This window comes from Siphateles boraxobius, unplaced genomic scaffold (assembly GCF_051911475.1).
Source record: "Siphateles boraxobius isolate OS27281-9 unplaced genomic scaffold, OSU_SipBor_1 41, whole genome shotgun sequence".
NCBI lineage: Eukaryota > Metazoa > Chordata > Actinopteri > Cypriniformes > Leuciscidae > Siphateles > Siphateles boraxobius.
This window is the reverse complement of record NW_027509042.1, coordinates 30,946,793-30,966,002: the sequence shown is the minus strand read 5'-3', so window position 1 is coordinate 30,966,002 and position 19,210 is coordinate 30,946,793. Positions and strand designations below refer to the sequence as shown.

The window sequence follows — 19,210 nt, the reverse complement described above, 5'->3', positions numbered from 1 at the left end:
ATTGTTTAGATTACTTTTGAAACAATACAGTAATGTATAAAAAAAAATTCAAATGATTGACAGCATAATGCGTCATGGCACAGATCAATAATGTGAACACCGTTGTTTATGTCTTTAGTAAATCCAACAGGCAGAACAAAATAATCTGATGTTCAAAAAGATCTGTGCATTAGGGATTGTAGTCGGAATCTCCGTATCTTCCGTTCATTTCATATCTATTAAAAATGGAGAAAGAAATTATGAAAAACAGCCTTGCAGTGTTTTCCTGCAAAAAAATAAACTGAAAAATAAAATGTACAAAGCATAAGTTGACTTCATGGGAAAATGGGTTATAATATGTAGAAAATATCTAATTTGTATTGAGGTCCTTTAAAAAAAAGTAATTTTAGCTTTACTATAGCACATACTACACATGAGATTAACCAATAAATATAAGTGTGCATTTTTTTTAACACATAACTACCATTTTTATTATGGTCTCTATATTCAACACTGAAATATATAGATTTTTTTAACCATGTTCATTCTCACTATGCAGAGACGCCCATGCTAGAGGATGCAGACGAGGGAGGAGTGAGGCTGTGGCATCTAGTGAAGGCCAGCGAGGAGCCAGAGTTACCCAAACACAGACGAGGCAGTTTAAAAGAACGAGAACGAGCCAAGACCATACCAGAAATCTATCTCACACGGCTACTGTCAATGAAGGTATCCCAACAAACACATTCAAACAGCCAGAAGATAAAAACATAAAAGAGAAGCCAAACTAATACCAGTTCCTGTACATCTCTGGCTGAATAAAAAAATCAAATGACCTCACACACACCTTTTAACTTGCTCTGTCTTTGTCTTTCTGTAGGGTACACTGCAGAAGTTTGTGGATGATCTGTTCACGGTTATTCTCAGCACTAGTCAGCCAGTTCCTCTGGCAATCAAATATTTCTTTGACTTGCTTGATGATCATGCAGCGCGCCATGGCATTTCAGACTCTGAAACTATTCACATCTGGAAAACAAACAGGTACTAATTAACTTAGTGAACACCTCAACTAAATAAAATGCTAAAAGATGTTAGATTCAGTCTGGGAATGATGGTGCTTTTCCGCTCATGAAACTTGAGGGTTAATTTATGCACAATAAATATAAATGTCATATCAGCAATGTCTTTTTCATAGGTCATATTTTTAGTATTGAACCTGCAATGTCTGTGTTAAAGTGCCCCTATTATTCTATTTTAAAGTTTCCTAATGTTGTTTTGGAGACTCCTACAACAGGTTTACATGCATCAAAGGTCAAAAAACGATTTCATTTTCTCATAATATACATTTGCACATCACCACATTTTCAATGATTCTCAAACGACTCGTCAGATGAATCAATCTCTTTAAATCCCTTCTTTCCGCGAGATACTCTGCTCTGATTGTCCAGACAGCTCAGTCTGTTGTGATTGGTCTGCCGTGTGTAGCGCAGCGCGGGTGTCGTAAACCAAAACGCCCATTGTCATAACAACGTCAGCTCAGCTTGTCCTAAAGCGTCCTACACTGTAAACTAAACACTGTAACGAACAATGACTTTGATTTTACAATATCAAAGCGAGCGTGAGTCCGAAGATGAAACATTGAAAGAACTAGTCATTGAACCCGAACCTCCATCGCAATGACAACTCGAGCAGGACGTTTCTCAGTGATGGATTGTTGTGTGAAAGGGGCTAATATCGAATTCCAATCCATTCATCCAATAATAATCTATTGCCAAGTAGTTCCATTAAATACTTAGGAGGAAAATTTTGTCATAATTTACTCACCCTCATCTGGTTCCAAACTCATAAGACTTCCATTAAATATATCTTTAATATTTTCTTAACATTTTGCTTTATCCATTCGAAGTCCACCGCATCAAAAAGTACAACAAGACATCGAAAAAGTAATCCACATTAATGGAGGGGTTTAATCCAAGTCTTCTGAAGGGACACGATCACTCACAAAAGGATGAGAAAATATTCAAAATATCTTTATTAGTGTTCTAAAAATGATCAAATGTCATGAGGGCAAGTAAATGACAAAATCTTCATTTTTGGGTGAACTGAACCTTTAAAGTGCACTTATTATGGATTTTTTAAAATTACCTTTCATGTAGTGTGTAACATAGCTCTAAGTGATTTAAAACATCCTGCAAAGTTTTAAATCTGAAAGTGCACCGTATATAAAGTTACTGTCTTTCAAAAGTAAGAGTCAACTCTAAGTCAATGAAATTAATCGTTTTTCAAACGAGTCATAAGCCATTTCGTTGTGATGTCAACACGAAATATTAGCATATTGCCCACCCACTTATTGCCCACAAAGACACCAGGGAAAACTTGAACCTCAAACCGGCAGCTGTTGTCTATCGTTCCCACTACTTTGAGGAAAGATTAAGCATGGAGCAAGATTTGTTTTACCAACGTTTGTTACATCAGTCATTCACGCTAGAGCTCGGCTAATGTATGCACTATTATTGATAGTTTCCACATGTTCACCTCAATAAATTAGGAAAATACTCTGTAAATTAAATAAGTACAAGTAAAATAATCAGTTTGTTGATGGACATGCACTTGTTAATGCTGGTGATGAGCAATTTAAGTTGCAACATCTCATAATGTACCTCAAACTGAGTAGTGTACCAGTAAATTACTGTAAAATTACCAGAACAACTTTTCTGGTAAATACACAAATGTGCTGTTCACACAAGCAATGCCGTTCCGTCTTTTTACAGGTAAGATACCATGCGCACATCAGTTCCAAAATACAGGTAAACTCGGATGTCAATCATCGGAAATTATCTTTAGACCTTACCTGAATGATAAGTGCTTTAATTTCATTTTAGTTACTTTTTTTTTAAATTTACTTCCGGATGACAGGTTCTGAAGGACCCCTAGCTCTGCACATTTTGGCTGTGTCCGAAATCACCCCCCTATACCCTTAAATAGGGCGCTATTTGAAGTGGTGGACGTTACCGAGTCCACTCGTTCAATCCCCCAAATCACCGCAATAACGAGTGTACAACCAATGTACATTCAACTGCTAGAGAATACCCATCATGCACTGTGAGAGTCGTGCCGAATGAATTCCCACGTCTCGCCAGAAGATGGCGCCCGCAGATGAATCACTCATCCATCAATTTTCCAAACTGCTATATATTCCTTTTAAATCGATCATGAAATTGTTTAATTAAGGTTTATACATTGTTTCCATGACAGATTTCAATGATAAATCTTTTCATCTTAATACTGGAACTGCCTGCAAGCACAAACTATGCAAAGGCGGTAGCACCTCCTGTGCACTCAGTACGAAACTCAGGGAGTTTCATTCACTCCCTTAAGTGAACTATATTATATTAGTTGACAAATTTAGCGAATTGTGAATGACGTTGCGCATGTTTACATAATAAAACAATTAAAAGCAGTGGAGTATTTATGATTGGCCCAAAGCAAACTTCTTACATCAGCGCATTCTGACCTCCTATGTGCTCATATCGGAAGTCTTCAATCTTTGTTCCTACACAGCATCATGTCGGTAATTTACTGGTAATGTTACAATTTCTCAGACCGGGAAACTGTCAGAACTGATTTACCAGTATCTTTGAAAAGGGCCTGTTTTTTTCATGATCTGATTGTCTTTTGGTTCTAGTTTGCCTCTGCGGTTCTGGATCAATATTGTAAAGAACCCTCAGTTCATCTTCGATGTGCAGGTGTCGGATAATGTGGACGCGGTTCTGTCAGTAATTGCTCAAACATTTATGGACTCCTGCACTACCACAGAGCATAAACTCGGCAGGGTAAGAGATACACAGAGAAAGGAGCAGGAAGCCAGTAGAAAGACTGAAGATTGAAAAGTAAAAAAATATCTGTTATTTATCTAGGATTCACCTATTAATAAGTTGCTGTATGCCAGAGATATCCCTCGCTATAAACAGATGGTGGAACGGTAAAATTACTTTACAGTACTTTATTACTATGAAGGCTAAATTAATTGGAAAGTCATCTTGTTCTGAATCTCATTATTTTTCTTACACAGTTATTATGCCGACATCAAGCAGACCATCTCTGCCAGCGATCAGGAGATGAACTCTGCTTTGGCTGAGCTTTCCAGGGTATGTCCGTCATCAGTTTACTTCCTTTCAGTTGTAAAATTTGAAAAGGTCATATTGACTTAGGTGAATTCATTATAGGTTAGAGGCAGGGGGGTGAGTCATTTTGTTTTGCAGAACATACAAATGTTGTTCATAAGATTTACACATTTGCTTTGATTGTCAGAATTATTCTGGAGAATTAAATTACCTGGTGGCCCTTCATGAGCTCTATAAGTACATCAACAAATACTACGACCAGGTGAGTCATGACAGTCTGAGATTGATCAAAAAGACAATGTGTAAGCTTTTAGGGTAACACTTTACAAACACTTTATTTTAAGGTGACCTAATTACATGTTACTACATGCACTTACTATAGTAACAGTAAATTATGCATAATAATAAGTAACTAACCCTAACCATAACACGGTTAAGTGTAAGTACATGTAGTTCCCTTTTGAGAGGTCTCTCGTATTGCGTAAGTAGTTTAACCTATCGGAAAACTCCTTTTCTCGAGAATATTGAAGGCAAATTTTTTAAAACGCAGTGCAGCTGCACAGCAGACATACAGCTGAGCGCCTTAGCTCGCTCATTGGCTGTGCTGCGGCAACTGCACGAACCTATGGTAAGTCGGCTAGGATGCGCGAACCAATCAGGAAGCTTCGCGCCCACGCCAGAACCCAGAATGGACATGGCTTATAGCTATATAAGCCCCCATTTCTCTATAGAATTCAGATTTAAGCTCCTTCAGCAAGTTTTCACTTCGCTGACCTCCGGATGAGAAGCCTCGCCACCATCGAAAAGCCTTCAGCGGAACAAGCAACCTGGACGCCGGCTCCCTGGTTTCAACTGGACGGTGCCTTCAGCCCACTGTGCCATCCGGCGCGCTATATCCTTTAAAAGCTAGTGTGTTCCCCGTTGCGACTCACTTTCTAAAAGAGCAAATTTCCAGGCGTTGTTTCAAATGCCTTGGGTCACCTGCGCCTCGCTCTCTTCACCTGAGATCATCACATCCTCTGCGCTTCCTGTCTGGGCCATGACCCAGCGGAAGCTGCACTCTCTAAGGGCAGCTGCCCTGGAGTGTGTTGAAATGGCGCTCTCCACCCTGTGGTCTCGTCTGACCACCTTCGCCCACGACAACCCCACGCCTCCCACTCTACCTTTTCCTCTGATCGAGCCACGCAAGAAAAAGTGCCGCGCACAGAGGATCCCAGAGTGGATGAACACGAGCGAGCACACGTCGGCCCAGTCCCCACGTGCCTAGCTCTCTCCACGAGAAACGCCCTTTCAGCAAGCGGCCGGTCTCGTCTCTTTTGGGGGATCAGACGAGGAATATCAGAAGGATGACAGCGTTTCTCTCGCTGCATCCGAATGCGAGGAATGGGCAGTTCCCAAGTCCCAAGTCTAGTCCCAAGTCAATTTCTGCCTAGGAAATCGCCTAGTCTTAATCTGCATTGCTATTTGTACTCCTTGTGAATACGCAGGCCACAAGAAGTAATTTGTTTATTTATTTATTTTAATTTTTTGGATCACTTTTACTCACAACTTGCTATCCAGCAACAAAGGAGTCCATTCATTATGCTAAGCTAAGCTAGCGTCGGCGCTGCCAGACTAAGACAATGCATGCTCTGAGACAAAAATGTGTTTGCCCACCTATCTAAATGTAGGGGAGATGGTGAATAACCCCTATTTCAAAAAACGGTGGCGTGTTCCTTTAATAACTCACAGATCCTGGCTCCTCAGCCATCTAGAATGCCTAGGTCTCAGGATCAATGCTTCAAAAAGTGCACTGTCTCCCAGCCAGTGTATACCTTTTCTGGGAACAGTTATAAATTCTATACAGATAAGAGCGCAGCTGACGTCAGAGCGCGCGCTCATCATCCAGCTTCTAGCAGCATCATTCAGAGCAGGCCCTTTATGCTTTAAAATGGTCAGTGTTCTCCAGCTGGTGCACAGCGCGGAGCCTGGACCCCTACTCGTGTGGAGTGACAAGGGTACTTTCCTTTCTACAAGAGCTTTTGGACTCGGGTCGCACCCCCTCCACGCTCAAAGTATACGTGGTGGCCGTAGCAGCATTTCACGCTCAGGTGGCCAGGCAATCACTGGGAAGAAACGACCTAGCCGTGCGCTTCCTCAAGGGGGCCAGAAGGCTAAACCCGCCTCGACCCCACTCTATACCTATTTGAGACCTTTTCACGGTCCTGGAGGCCATGAAAGGAGCCCATTTCGAGCCACTTCATTCTGCTGACCTGAAGCCGCTTTCACTCAAAACTGCCCTCTTGCTAGCACTGGCATCAGTCAAGCGAGTGGGTGATTTGCAAGCACTCTCAGTGAGCAGTTCCTGCCTTGAATTCGGGCCCAACGACTCCAGAGTCGTCCTGAAGCCAAGGCACGGGTATGTTCCTGAAGTGCTCTAGACAGAGCGCAGGTCATTTCACTTTCAGCTCTTCCTTCATCAGAAGATTAGGGTCGGGTACCGAAACACGGTGCCAATAGGGAACCGGTTCCGACGTAAACGGTAGTAACAAACCGAATAAGAACGGAAATTTCGATGCCTGACTCTCTTACATGCGCTTCATGAGGCACACACACACGCACACACACGCAAGGTCTCTCGCTCTCTCCCTCTCCGCCGTGCGTGCGCTATACGGTTTGGAGCACAGTCTCTTCTGTCTCGCATGCGCACTCTTGCTCACTCGCTCTAGATTCCTGGGAGATTTTAACTAATTTGCGGGCATCAGGGAGCCACTATCAATATGCGGGAGACTTGGGATGCCTGCTGATAGCAAAGGGGATTAATGAAGATGCTGAAGACAAAACGCTCCAAGGTTTGGCTGCATTTCACGTGTAAAATTACGCGTCAGAACGCCCTCTGGGTGTGCCTGAAGCCCATATAGAATCACGCCAATTCATTGGCTGATGGCGCGGGCGCCGCCTCGACGCTCTTCATATTATATTGGCGCGCGCGCAATCTGCTCCTCAGATTTCTCTGCCGAAAAAGGAAGCTTATCGGCAGCGCGAGGAGCTTGGCAGCGAACGCAGCGTCTCGTTCCCTATTCAGAGAACATAGGTTACACCAGTTACCAGAGACGTTCTCTTTCATAGGTTCACTCAACGCTACATAGCTAAGACGCAGTGGGAACGAAATACCAAACTCGTCAAGCTAAGCGCTGCCGTAACCAGAGACGTTCTCTTTCATAGGTTCACTCAACGCTACATAGCTAAGACGCAGTGGGAACGAAATACCAAACTCGTCAAGCTAAGCTAGGCTACAACGACCAGATAACTTACATGACTGGTTCAAGCAGACAAAACATGGAAACCTGGAGGCATGTCGAGATTAGATTACCCTGGTAGTAATCTCTATTAATCTCCAGTATTATAACATTGTTTGATACAATATTGTTTTATTTGATATTATGTAAATGTAAATTTTTATTTTTATTGGTTTATTTATTACTACCATATATTACTTGTATTTATATTTTTTAAAGATTTAAGTTAATATTGTGTCCAGTTTGGCCCTGTAAATAAAAGGGTATTATTTTTTGACAAAGTGTGTGCGATTTCGTTCTCTTAAGTACCGGTTCAAGAACCGTTTAAGCACCAGAACCGTTTAAAAAATACCGAGTAGGTACTGGTATCGGATAAAACCCAACCAATACCCAACCCTACAGAAGATGAAAGAGACGTGAACCTATGCCCTCTGAGGACTCTCAGAGTCTATTTGGAGCGTTCTGCCCCCTTCAGGCAGTCAGTACAGTTCTTCGTGTGCTTCGGAGGCCGCACCAGAGGTTTTGCGGTCACGAAGCAGAGACTGTCAAGCTGGATAGTTAATGCTATCTCGCTGGCTTATGAGTCTAAGGGCCTCCACAACGGGACAACCCCATAGGCATCAAAACTCATTCCATGAGAGGCATGGTTTGCCATTCGGATCCGACTTCCGGTGGAGAGAACGCTGGCATGTTTGGTTGCCGCTTCTTCACTCTGTACTTTTAATTGTTTTTACGTGGTTTTTAATTTTTTATTATTATATGTTATTGTTGGATTCCTTGTTACTTGGTCGTGCTTCTACATTCCTGACTGGGATCGGACAAAACACTGGATATTTCACTCCTTTGTGCTCGCCGTGATTCTGTATAACAGTGCATCAGAAGTTTTGTTTTATCACAACACTTTGGATTCTAACCTGGACATTTTGGATTGGCTCAAACCGTGTCCTGTGTAGCAGTGTCTGATCTTTGGTTCATCACAACATTTTGAGCTCAATTGGACATTACTATGTGGATTTGTTTACTATTTGCTGTCATTTGTATTTTAACTTTGACTGGGCTCTGTGGAGTGCATATCCTCGAATACCTGGACCACGTTATGATAAGGTACTCTCTACCTGAACTGCTATCACAGAAACACCAGTTGTTGCTCAACATAAGTGTCCGTGAAACTTTACGATCACTTCACCTTCTACGTCGGCCTAAATATGTCCATAGGGGATCGCAGCGGAATTTTAACATCACAGGGACTGATATTAAGGTCTTATGTTCCCGTCGCACATGTATTGACATTAATCAAAACATCTCTCGTGGTGTTTGCCCTGCGAACTTATGCTATCCACAAGTGTCTACTATAAACTCTGACAAAGTATGCCCTGATTTCATCAGGTTCGCGTACCTTAATGTACGCTCATTAAACAAAAAGCCTGATTTACTTTATGACATCATCCTTGACAAAAAACTTGATGTCTGCTGTATTTCAGAAACTTGGCATCAACAGAATGACTTTTTAAATCTCAATCTGTGTAGTCCAACGGCATTTATATATCTTGACAAACCCAGAGCAACTGGTAAATGGGGTGGCCTTGCTGTTGTGTACAGGACCGAGGTCTCTGTTACTGAAATTGCTGTCCCTCCTGTCTTATCATTTGAGAGTATTGTTTTTAAAGTTAGTGGTGTTTCTCCTGTTTTGATCTTGTTTATCTATCGGCCACCGAAACCTAACCCTCTGTTCTTTGAAGAACTCACAGAGCTACTTGCATTTGTAAATCCCCTCTGTCCTTCTATGATTCTTATTGAAGATATTAACATTTATGTTGATAATCCTAGTTGTAATCATACTACTCATTTGATGGAGATTCTGGATTGTTTTAACCTGTTACAACATGTAAACTTTTCTACTCATAGAAAAGGTCATACACTTGATTTAGTGTGTACAGCTGGTGCTGATATTAATCAGCTTGAAGGCAAAGATTTGTGTATCAGTGACCATAAGCTCTTGAGCTTTAACTTATCTGTTCCTCTTCAAAAACTACAAAAGAGGGATATTAGTTTTAGAAATCTTAAAAATATTGATCTTAATCAGTTTTCATGTATGATCAATGAGAGTCCTGCAGGTAATACTGTTGATCACTATAATTTAATTTTATCATCAACTCTGGATGTGCTGGCCCCCAGGAAGGAACGTGTCGTTTCATTTTCGAAATCTTCACCCTGGTTTACTATTGAGCTCAGGGCTCTTAAAGCAAAGAACAGGCAGTTGGAACGACAATATAAAAAATCAGGGCTCACTGTTCATAAACTTATGTATGATGAGCATTTGGTTCGGTATAGCGATGCCCTCAAAATAGCAAGAACCGAATATTACTCTCAAATCATTAATGACGGTACTGCAAAACCAAACAAGATGTTTAGAGTAATCAACAAACTCCTTAAACCTACCAATTCACTTATTTGTTCCACTGTGCAGCAGTGCAATAAGTTTCTGATATACTTTACTGATAAAATTGAGAATATTTATCAGTCTATTACTTCTGTCTCTTTGTGTGCACCTCCTGAGATTCAGCCTGTAAATTGTCCACTTACCCGGTTTTCTTGTTTTCAAACGGTCACCATTGATTACATTTCCAAATTAATTATGACGATGAGTTCCTCTACCTGTACTCTGGATCCTATTCCAAATCGTGTTCTCAAGGAGTTTCTGTCATCTATCAGTCCTGTCATTCTGAACATTGTTAATGCTTCTCTTACTACTGGACCCCAAGCCCTTGTTCCCCAAGCCCTTAAGGTTGCTTCCATCACACCCGTTCTGAAAAAGCCTGGTTGTGATGTGTCTGATATGTCTAATAACAGGCCAATATCTAATCTTCCTTTTTTGGCGAAGGTTTTGGAACGTGTTGTTATGTCACATAGGGTTGGGCGGTATTACGTTAATATCGTATACCGCGGGGTCTTAAAATAGCAACGGTATCAGTTTCAATACCGTCATTACCGGCACTTATATATAATATATAAATATAATTTATTCAATGCCTAAAAATGCTAATGTAGTTGTCATCCAGTGACAGTGTGGAGGAGAGAGAGAGAGAAAGAAGGGAGAGGCGGTAAATACTGACAAGGCAATTTGTAAATGTTGCAATAAAAAAGGTGACGCGAGAGATGGAAACACCTCTAACCTAGTGTCACATCTCCGAAACAACCACCCACTCACTGCTGCGAGGATGCATTTTGCCCCGAGTTCATTAAATAAGCGCATTAGTTTATATTTGTTAAAATATTATAATGTTATTTTTTTTACGTTGATAATGAAAACTGAACAGCACGAGTAAGATGGGATGCATCGGGAGTCAGACATTGACCACTTATTTAAGTTTCATTTTGTAAAAGGCCTTTCTTTAAAGTGAATTTCGTTTTGTATAAATTGTATCTTAATTTTATTCTCAAATATAGCAGACAACATAATCATGACATGATCGTGCGCTGGCGCGCCGCGGTCACTTGCATTGAAATCTCATCATAAATTAACCGAAACTCAAACTATGTCTCACAGACATGACAGATAGGGCTATATCTAAATAAAGCTTGAAATTTCATTAAACGAAACAATTCAAAACGAAAAGAAAGAGGCCACTCGCTGATTATTTAATCCATGATGTGCATTTCTCTCTATGCGCGTTCATTCGGAAATGCCGATCATCAAATTCATTAAACGAAACTATTCAAAACGAAAAGAAATAGGCTAGCCTCCTCTCTGATTATGTAATCCATGATGTGCATTTCTCTCTATCGTTCACTATGGAGATGGTGATTCGTCAATTTCTCTAAACGAAACAATTCAAAAGGAAAAGAAATATAGGCAGCATACTCTCTGATTAATCCATGATGTGCATTTCTCTCTATACGCGCGTTCACTACGGAGATATCAATCGTCAATTTCTTTAAACGAAACAATTCAAAACGAAAAGAAAAAGGCTAGCCTATACCTTCTGATTATGTAATCCATGATTTGCATTTCTCTCTATATATGCGCTTTCACTAGGAGATGGCGATCGTCAACTTAATCTTTGCAGCACTGACAGAAAAGTTGTATTAATAAAAATCAATGGATGCGTGTCACCGGATTTACAAATGCACTTGTTGGTTGTTAATTTAATTTAAATTAATTAATAAAATGAATACTTTAATTGTCATAATTGTCATAATTAAATATTATTAAGTGTCCCATTTTTGCTCATTTTTAAATAGTATTTATATCTACCACCCCCTCAGCACCTGGGTTAAAAAATTTGGATACCGCCCAAGCCTAATGTCACAACTACATTCTCACTTGTCCATGAATGAGCTTTTAGAACCTTTTCAATCTGGTTTTCGATCAGGACATAGTACTGAGACTGCCTTGGTCCGAGTTATGAATGATCTCCTCGTCTCTGCTGACTCTGGTGCCCTTACTATCTTGGTGCTGTTAGATTTGAGTGCAGCTTTTGATACGCTGTGTCACTCTATATTGATTGACAGACTCGAGACTTGGCTTGGTATTTCCGGTACAGTGCTGGAGTGGTTTAAATCTTACCTCACTGATCGTACCCAGTTCGTCACATTAGAAAATAATAAATCTAATGTTGGACAGGTATGTCATGGTGTCCCTCAGGGGTCTGTCCTTGGCCCAATACTTTTTAATATTTACATGCTTCCTTTAGGGCAGATTATTAGAAGGAATGGTTTGGGATTCCACTTCTATGCTGATGATACTCAGATTTATATAAGCACAAAAACTAATATCACAGGTACATCAGCAACCCTTTCTGACTGTCTGCACGAAATTAAATTATGGATGTGCCACAATTTTCTTAAATTAAATGGTACTAAGTCAGAGGTTCTTTTAGTTGGTACCCCTGCAGCTACCTTTAATGGTACAAAATTTTAATTTAGAAATTGAAAACAATGTACTGTCTCCATCACCTCAAGTACGTAACCTTGGTGTAATTTTTGATTCTCACTTAACACTTGAAGCACATATCAAGAGCATATCAAAATCTGCATTCTTCCATTTAAGGAATATTGCCAGGATCAGGCCTTTTCTTTCATTACCTGATGCTGAGAGGCTTGTCCATGCACTTGTGACCTCTAGGCTTGATTATTGTAATGCCCTTTATCTATGCCTACCTGCAAAGTCCATTAAGCGACTGCAACACATACAGAACTCAGCTGCACGTGTTCTTACACATACTCCTTTTCGTCAGCAAAACTCTGGTGTGCTTAGGAATCTGCATTGGCTTCCGGTACATGCCCTTTAACAGTTAGGAATGCTACAACGTTAAATGAGTTTTAAGAAACTGTTAAAAACCCATCTTTTTTAAGAAGGTGTTTGTGTCTTAATTGGTGTATGTTAATTTATCTTAATTTTTAATGTATTTAGTTTTGTACTGTACTTGTAGCGCTTTGGGTACAAGAAAAGCACAATATAAATAAAATTTATTATTATTATTATTATTATTATTATTATTATTATTATGGTCTCGTCGTGGGCATGGTCGAGTGGAATACCAATTGAAGATATTTGTGCGGCGGCAGGCTGGGCCTCACCAATCACATTTATGAGGTTTTATAATATGTAAGTTCCCGCTTTGCAAGCGAGGGTTCTTTCCGTACATTACATTTAGTAGTTTTGATCAGGACTGAGGTTGATTAATAGATTTATGCAAAAAAAATTGAAAAAAATATTTATCTGATTCATTTTTACAGCAGTTTAAAGTAGTGGCTGTTTTCAGCCACAAACATAACGAAAGGGTAGTGAATTTGAACAATGCACAAGGGTTAACTCTTACATTCTAATTACATGTACAATCAATGCATCAGATTAAAGCTTATCTTCCACTCTTTTGAAAGGTGTGCTCAGTTTCGTTTCTAGCATAAAGTATCAGGGAGATATGGCTCAGGATTCATGAATATAATTAAACCTTTTTAGCATGTTTGGGTGATTCCGGGGAGTTAAAGCAGAATTTGAGGTAGCATTGTTTTGACCCTAATTACAAGTTTCCAGCAGCTTGTTGACCAGGTTGTCCACCCAGGTTGTGATCCTCAGACATCATAGATTTCATTTTTATATGACAACCTTTTACAGCAGCCCATGTCTGCTAAACCCCCTTTGCCCCCTGGGTACATCATGGTTTTCACAAAAACAAAATATTAAGCAGCACCGTTTTCAGCTAAATATTTTGAAGGATTTGAGACCCTCAAAGCATTGCCATCACTGGAATAAATGACATTTTAGAATATATGAAAATATTTAAAAATTTGTAATCATATTTCACAATTTTTACTATATTTTTGATCAAACAAATGCAGCCTTGCTGGGCATAAGATACTTTTCATACACATTAAAAAATTGTATCAACCTCAAACTTTTGAACCATAGCGTATACTTCTCATTTCTCATGAATCTTTGTTAATCTAGTTAACAAAAATACAGGTGTTCATTGTTTCACCATGTTAGTGCATTAACTAATGTTAACAAATATTACATTTGATTTTAATAATGTTTTAGTAAATGTTGAAATTAACATTGTTTAATAAATGGTGTAGACCTATTGTTCATTCTTAGTTCGTTAACTAAAGTAGTTAAAGGGATAGTTCACCCAAAAATGAAAATTAGCCCATGATTTACTCACCCTCAAGCCATCCTAGGTGTATACGATATTCTTCTTTCAGACGAATACAATCAGAGTTATTTAAAAAAATGTCCTGGCTCTTCCAAGCTTTATAATGGCAGTGAATGTCCATTTCTGTTTTGAAGTCCATAAGAGTAAAAATATCTATTCATCATAAAAGTGCTCCACACGGCTCCGGGGGGTTAATAAAGGCCTTCTGAAGTGAAGCGATAAGTTTGTGTAAGACAAATATCCATATTTATAACTTTATAAAGTAAAATAACTAGCTTCCGGCCAAACGAACATACAGATTCAACTTAAGTCTAAAGCGCAACTTATGCGAGTAATGTGACATACTGCTGATATTTACACTACACCATGACGCACTACACTACTTCTTACGTCATATGTTGCACTTTAAGGCGAGACACTACAGGTGAATAAAAATGTTAACTTACAGATATCCCCATGAAACTTTACCAGTTGATTACTCGCATGAATAGGAGAAAAAAAATGTATTGCAAGTTTTCTGTAATTTTATGTTTAAATATGCTAATCAGGCTATATCTAATTAAATATGTGCTAATTTGCATATCTTTTGAAGTCACGTTTTTTGAAGATGAAAATATCAAGGTTCAAAAACATTTTTGCATTTTGTTGATATATTCAATGAAAAGACATTACCAGAGGGGATTATGAATATCTCCTTTTGTTACCCTGTAAATCAGAAAATACTGCCAATAGCATTAAAAAATTGATTTCCGCCCTATTTTTAGGCATAAAATGTCATATAAATCAGGCCAAGAATGATATATCAACAAATCCATCTGATCAAACCTTCACAATATAGTTAGGAATAGGACTGTAAAGTTTGGTGTATGTAGGTGCTACAGAAGTGGAAAATCGTATCTAGGAGTGTGAGGAAAAAACTCATTTTGAGAAAACGGCCTTTAAAGATTTGTATGGCAAAATTCCACTAATTTCTATTGAAAGCCATGAATTACAGACAAAATATGCTTTAGGTTCAAGTAAAATCAATGTATCACACTGTTTACATCCAAAACTCATTATTTCTTCATCCATCACTGATCATAACATCCAAAACAAAACTTCAAAACATCAAAACAACACAGTCCATCACACAGGTGAATATGATCTGCGAGGGACTCACAACCACTTTATGATCCCACAATTACAGATTTGTTTAGTATTATATAGTAATTATATTATACAAAACTGAAATGTGTTGTGTAATGTAATTGTTTTGTATATATAGTGTGTAGAGTATAGTATATGTGATGTATGTATATAATGTCAGAGCGCGTAACGTGACTATTCTGAACAAACCACGTTGTCAGATATTGGAATCAGCCAATGAGATTGCGCATTTCGAGTTAAATCGGCCGTTTTACTTTCACGATTGGTTGCTGAAAAACAGGAAATTACCATATTTGGATCCGACAGCAATGCAAAGGAGAGAGAGAGCTTTCTAACGGTGTGTGTGATGCCAGGGTGCAGACAGCGATCGCGGAGCAGCGGGATGATTTAGAACGCCAACTTTTGTTGAATTTATGCGAAATCTACATACGCAAACGGACAAAGTGTAGTAAAATAAAGACCTTAATGTGTATTTTGGACTTTTTTTCAGCACAAGTCTGAAAGAAGACATGTTATTGAAGACAAATAGCCCAAAATCTCAAAATTGGCCTGTGAAAAAAAAACGATGTTTTTGCCTGCCGTGTCTCCCCTTAAGATTTAAGTCCCTGTAAAATAAAAATTAAGTATGTTTTCTGAGTTTGTCACTCCACAGAAAAATGTGTTATTAGCCACCCAGCCAAATTTGAATGATATAAAAAGCTGGCAGGTACATAAAATAGGCTATCAAAATCTTGAAAAAATGAGCAGTAGTCTCTGCTCTCAAATGCTGGGGGCGTGTCCGCTGGCTGTGCTGAAACCACGCCCACTCGCGGGAAAGCTGCCGTCGACACACTCAACTGTCACCGCTACAGCTGGAATGGATGCTCGCACAGTGGGCACACACTGCCGATGATGGCACCAGTTGTCGGCGCGACGGGAGGATGAAGGCCGAGGCGGGAGATAGTCGGTTCGGCCCCATTCACCAGTAACAGCGGATTATCAGTGAAATCCCAGTTGTCTCCGACGAAAGTTTATAAAACTATCCCGTGTAAAATGATCACTACAGAGGTGGGTTTTGGCGGTGATCCTCAGCTCTCCATCAAGGTGGCTCTTCACAAAATTAATCCACCTCTTCTTGATGTGATCGTTTTTCGGACATTTAAATAAGGACACCAATCTGTTTTGTACGTGATCGCATCCAGGTAGTACGCATTTCCGTGATGAAGGCATAGCTAGCAAACTGTCGGCTGTAGTAACTAATAGTACTGACGGTAACTCGCGATTAGGGGAGGGGCCAGCCTCAGTTGCTCCAGTGCGTCATCTATTAGGGGCGAGTCCAGGAGCTCAGGGGCTCCAGTGCGTCATCGAGCCCCCGTTTTAGCCCCACCCAAAAATCCGGAACACAGCAATGGTGAAAAACTGTTTAACGGTCTAACTCCAAGAGGGTAATCCATCAGCCGGAAACTGAATCCTCCTGGGGGCCGCCATTGTAGCAGAACCTGCTGTTAGCATTCCATTGATTCCAATTAATTTTGGCGTCACTTTGACGGCGAATAACTTTACATCTGAGGCGTCCAAAGACTTAATTTGTCCATTGTTTATTTCTAAAGAAACACGACAATGTATAAAAGGCTCCATTACTTTGTATCTTACGTTATGGCCCCGTAGAAGCTGTTTTTGTAAAAATAGGCTAACGATTGAGTCATAACCATGCGACTCTCTGTCGCACAATAGAGACATTACCGTATAGACAGGAGGAGAAGCTCGCAGGCAATCTTTTACTGTCTATATGAGGCAATCGGGGGGACATAGAGGCATAAAGTCAAGGGAGAAGCCCATAGATAGAGAGTCCATAAAAGCAACGGGACAAAATATTTCAACAACGTTATCGAGGAATTGGAAATGATTCGGTATGCGTCACAGCTACTAGAAGATTTACAACTGTCAGACAGGTTGCTTACGTCACATCTACGTCGTCAAGCTCAGTTTGAGCATGCGCAGTACGCTCAGCCATCAGGAAGTGAGTGCTTCTAATGGGCTTCACGTTTCTCCGTTGGATTCAAGGGGGTTGCTGTGTCCATTTATTTTACTGTCTAACTCCACAATTCAGTACTTCACAGTTCACAGTCTTTGTAATATGTTTTAGTAATACATTTCTAACATTTATAATGTGTTTAGAATTTTTTTTTTAGAATTGCCTTTACAGGGACTTGAATCCGTATGGCAGTTTGGCCGGAAGCACGAATTTTACTTTGTAATGTGTTCAATATGAATAATCGCTTCGCTTCAGAATGCCTTTATTAACCCCCAGTGTGGAGCACTTTCATGATGGATAGATGCACTTTCATGATGGATAGATGCACTTTCATGATGGATAGATGTACTTTTTTGATGGATAGATGCACTTTTATGGACTTCAAAACAGAAACAGCCATTCACTGCCATTATAAAGCTTGAAAGAGCCAGGACATTTTTTAATATAACTCCGATTGTATTCATCTGAAAGAAGAATGTCATATACACCTAGGATGACTTGAGGGTGAGTAAATCATGGGCTAATTTTCATTTTTGGGTGAACTATCCCTTTAACTACTGAAACCTTATTACAAAGTGTTACCACTTTTAGTATAGAAATACATTTCTAAGGACTAATATCTGCTGCTTAAGTATTTATGCTCCAATTGAACTCCTCTTTCCTGTATGCACATGTGTGTTATATATGTTAGATTATCACTGCCTTGGAGGAAGATTCCACCGCTCAGAAGATGCAGCTCGGCTATCGGCTTCAACAGATCGCTGCAGCTGTAGAAAATAAAGTGACAGACTTGTGATCATGGAAAAAGTGAAAGTAAAAGACACTGATGGGTTGTTGCATCAACACATGGTACAGTATCAGTTGAAAAGCTACCATGTCTAGCAGGTGTACACATAGCTCAAGTTGTATTCATTTTGGTATCTACCAACGAAGATAAATTAAGAGCTACAGTCTTTTCTGATGTGTTGGGATAGAAAGATGTGGTCTTTAACTTGAATATGGGCATGGGATGATTTCTCTTAAAACTATATGGAATTTGGCATTCCCATTTCAGTCCCTTTACATTTTTTTAAGTCTGAATTGCTTCTTGAATTCATGAATGCATTATACTCATAGTAGATTTTTTTTTTTTCTGTGGGATTATCATGAAAAACACATACATGCACAAGCGTTTGCTCGGTCGTGGCCTTACCACAGAACACTTTAGATGTTCTGAACTCTGTCTACCTCCACTTTATAGATCTACCAGTGTGTACTGTATGTGTTCATGTAAAAGTTCTTCATCTCCTCAGTGCGGCTGTAATTTTTCTCTTGTCCACTGGGCATAAAATTCTAATGTGATTCAGCATTTTTGCACAGTTGCTAAAACTGTCAAAACAAAAACATCTTATGACTGTAGTAAAATGTTTTAGAACATTTATAGTTTATGATGATATTGTAAATTGTAATTGACATTGTTTAGTAAGTCACTGGAATAATACAGTATGAAAGAGTCTTTGTTTTGTTTACTTTTTAAAATGTTTAAAGGTGCAGTGTGTGATTTTTAGCGGCATCTAGTGGTGAGGTTACGAATTGCAACCAACAAAAGTTATGGTGGCCGAGAGGAAAATTTTATCGTCTGAGACAGCAGAGAGTAGCCAGTTCAGCAATGAGGTTTCTTTACAAGGATAAATTAAGAAATTATGTTTACTTAATTATTCAGTAAAACTATATGTTATTGCGAATATTATTGTTACTTGTTTATCATTGTGTCAGTGTTTTTTTCGCTGAACTAAGCTTGCTTGCTTCCTTGCACGAAGAGCAACATAGTAACGAAACGCGTTTGTCCGTTTAGGGCTACTGTAGAAACATTTCGGCGCATTTCAATGTAAGGGGAGCCGCGGTGTATGTAGATAGGAACTGCTCATTCTAAGGTAATACAAAGATAACGGTTCATTAAAGGGTTAGTTCACCCAAAAATGAAAATTAAGTCATTAATTACTCACCCCCATGCTGTACCAACCCCGTAAGACCTTC

At 39.5% G+C, this 19,210-nt stretch overlaps 1 protein-coding gene across 3 annotated transcripts in view; it reads left to right on the top strand.

Moving 5' to 3' along the window:
* The window catches only part of plxnb1b (plexin b1b), a 118,871-nt gene extending 99,661 nt beyond the window's left edge, over positions 1–19,210 (top strand). For all 3 annotated transcript variants that reach the window (XM_077199086.1, XM_077199087.1, XM_077199085.1), the window contains exons 32-38: positions 539–705; positions 857–1,017; positions 3,662–3,809; positions 3,894–3,958; positions 4,049–4,124; positions 4,288–4,362; positions 17,886–19,210. In XM_077199086.1, the coding sequence (XP_077055201.1) occupies positions 539–705; positions 857–1,017; positions 3,662–3,809; positions 3,894–3,958; positions 4,049–4,124; positions 4,288–4,362; positions 17,886–17,990 (797 nt within the window). In that variant the 3' untranslated portion in view covers positions 17,991–19,210. The remainder of the gene's footprint in view (positions 1–538; positions 706–856; positions 1,018–3,661; positions 3,810–3,893; positions 3,959–4,048; positions 4,125–4,287; positions 4,363–17,885) is intronic.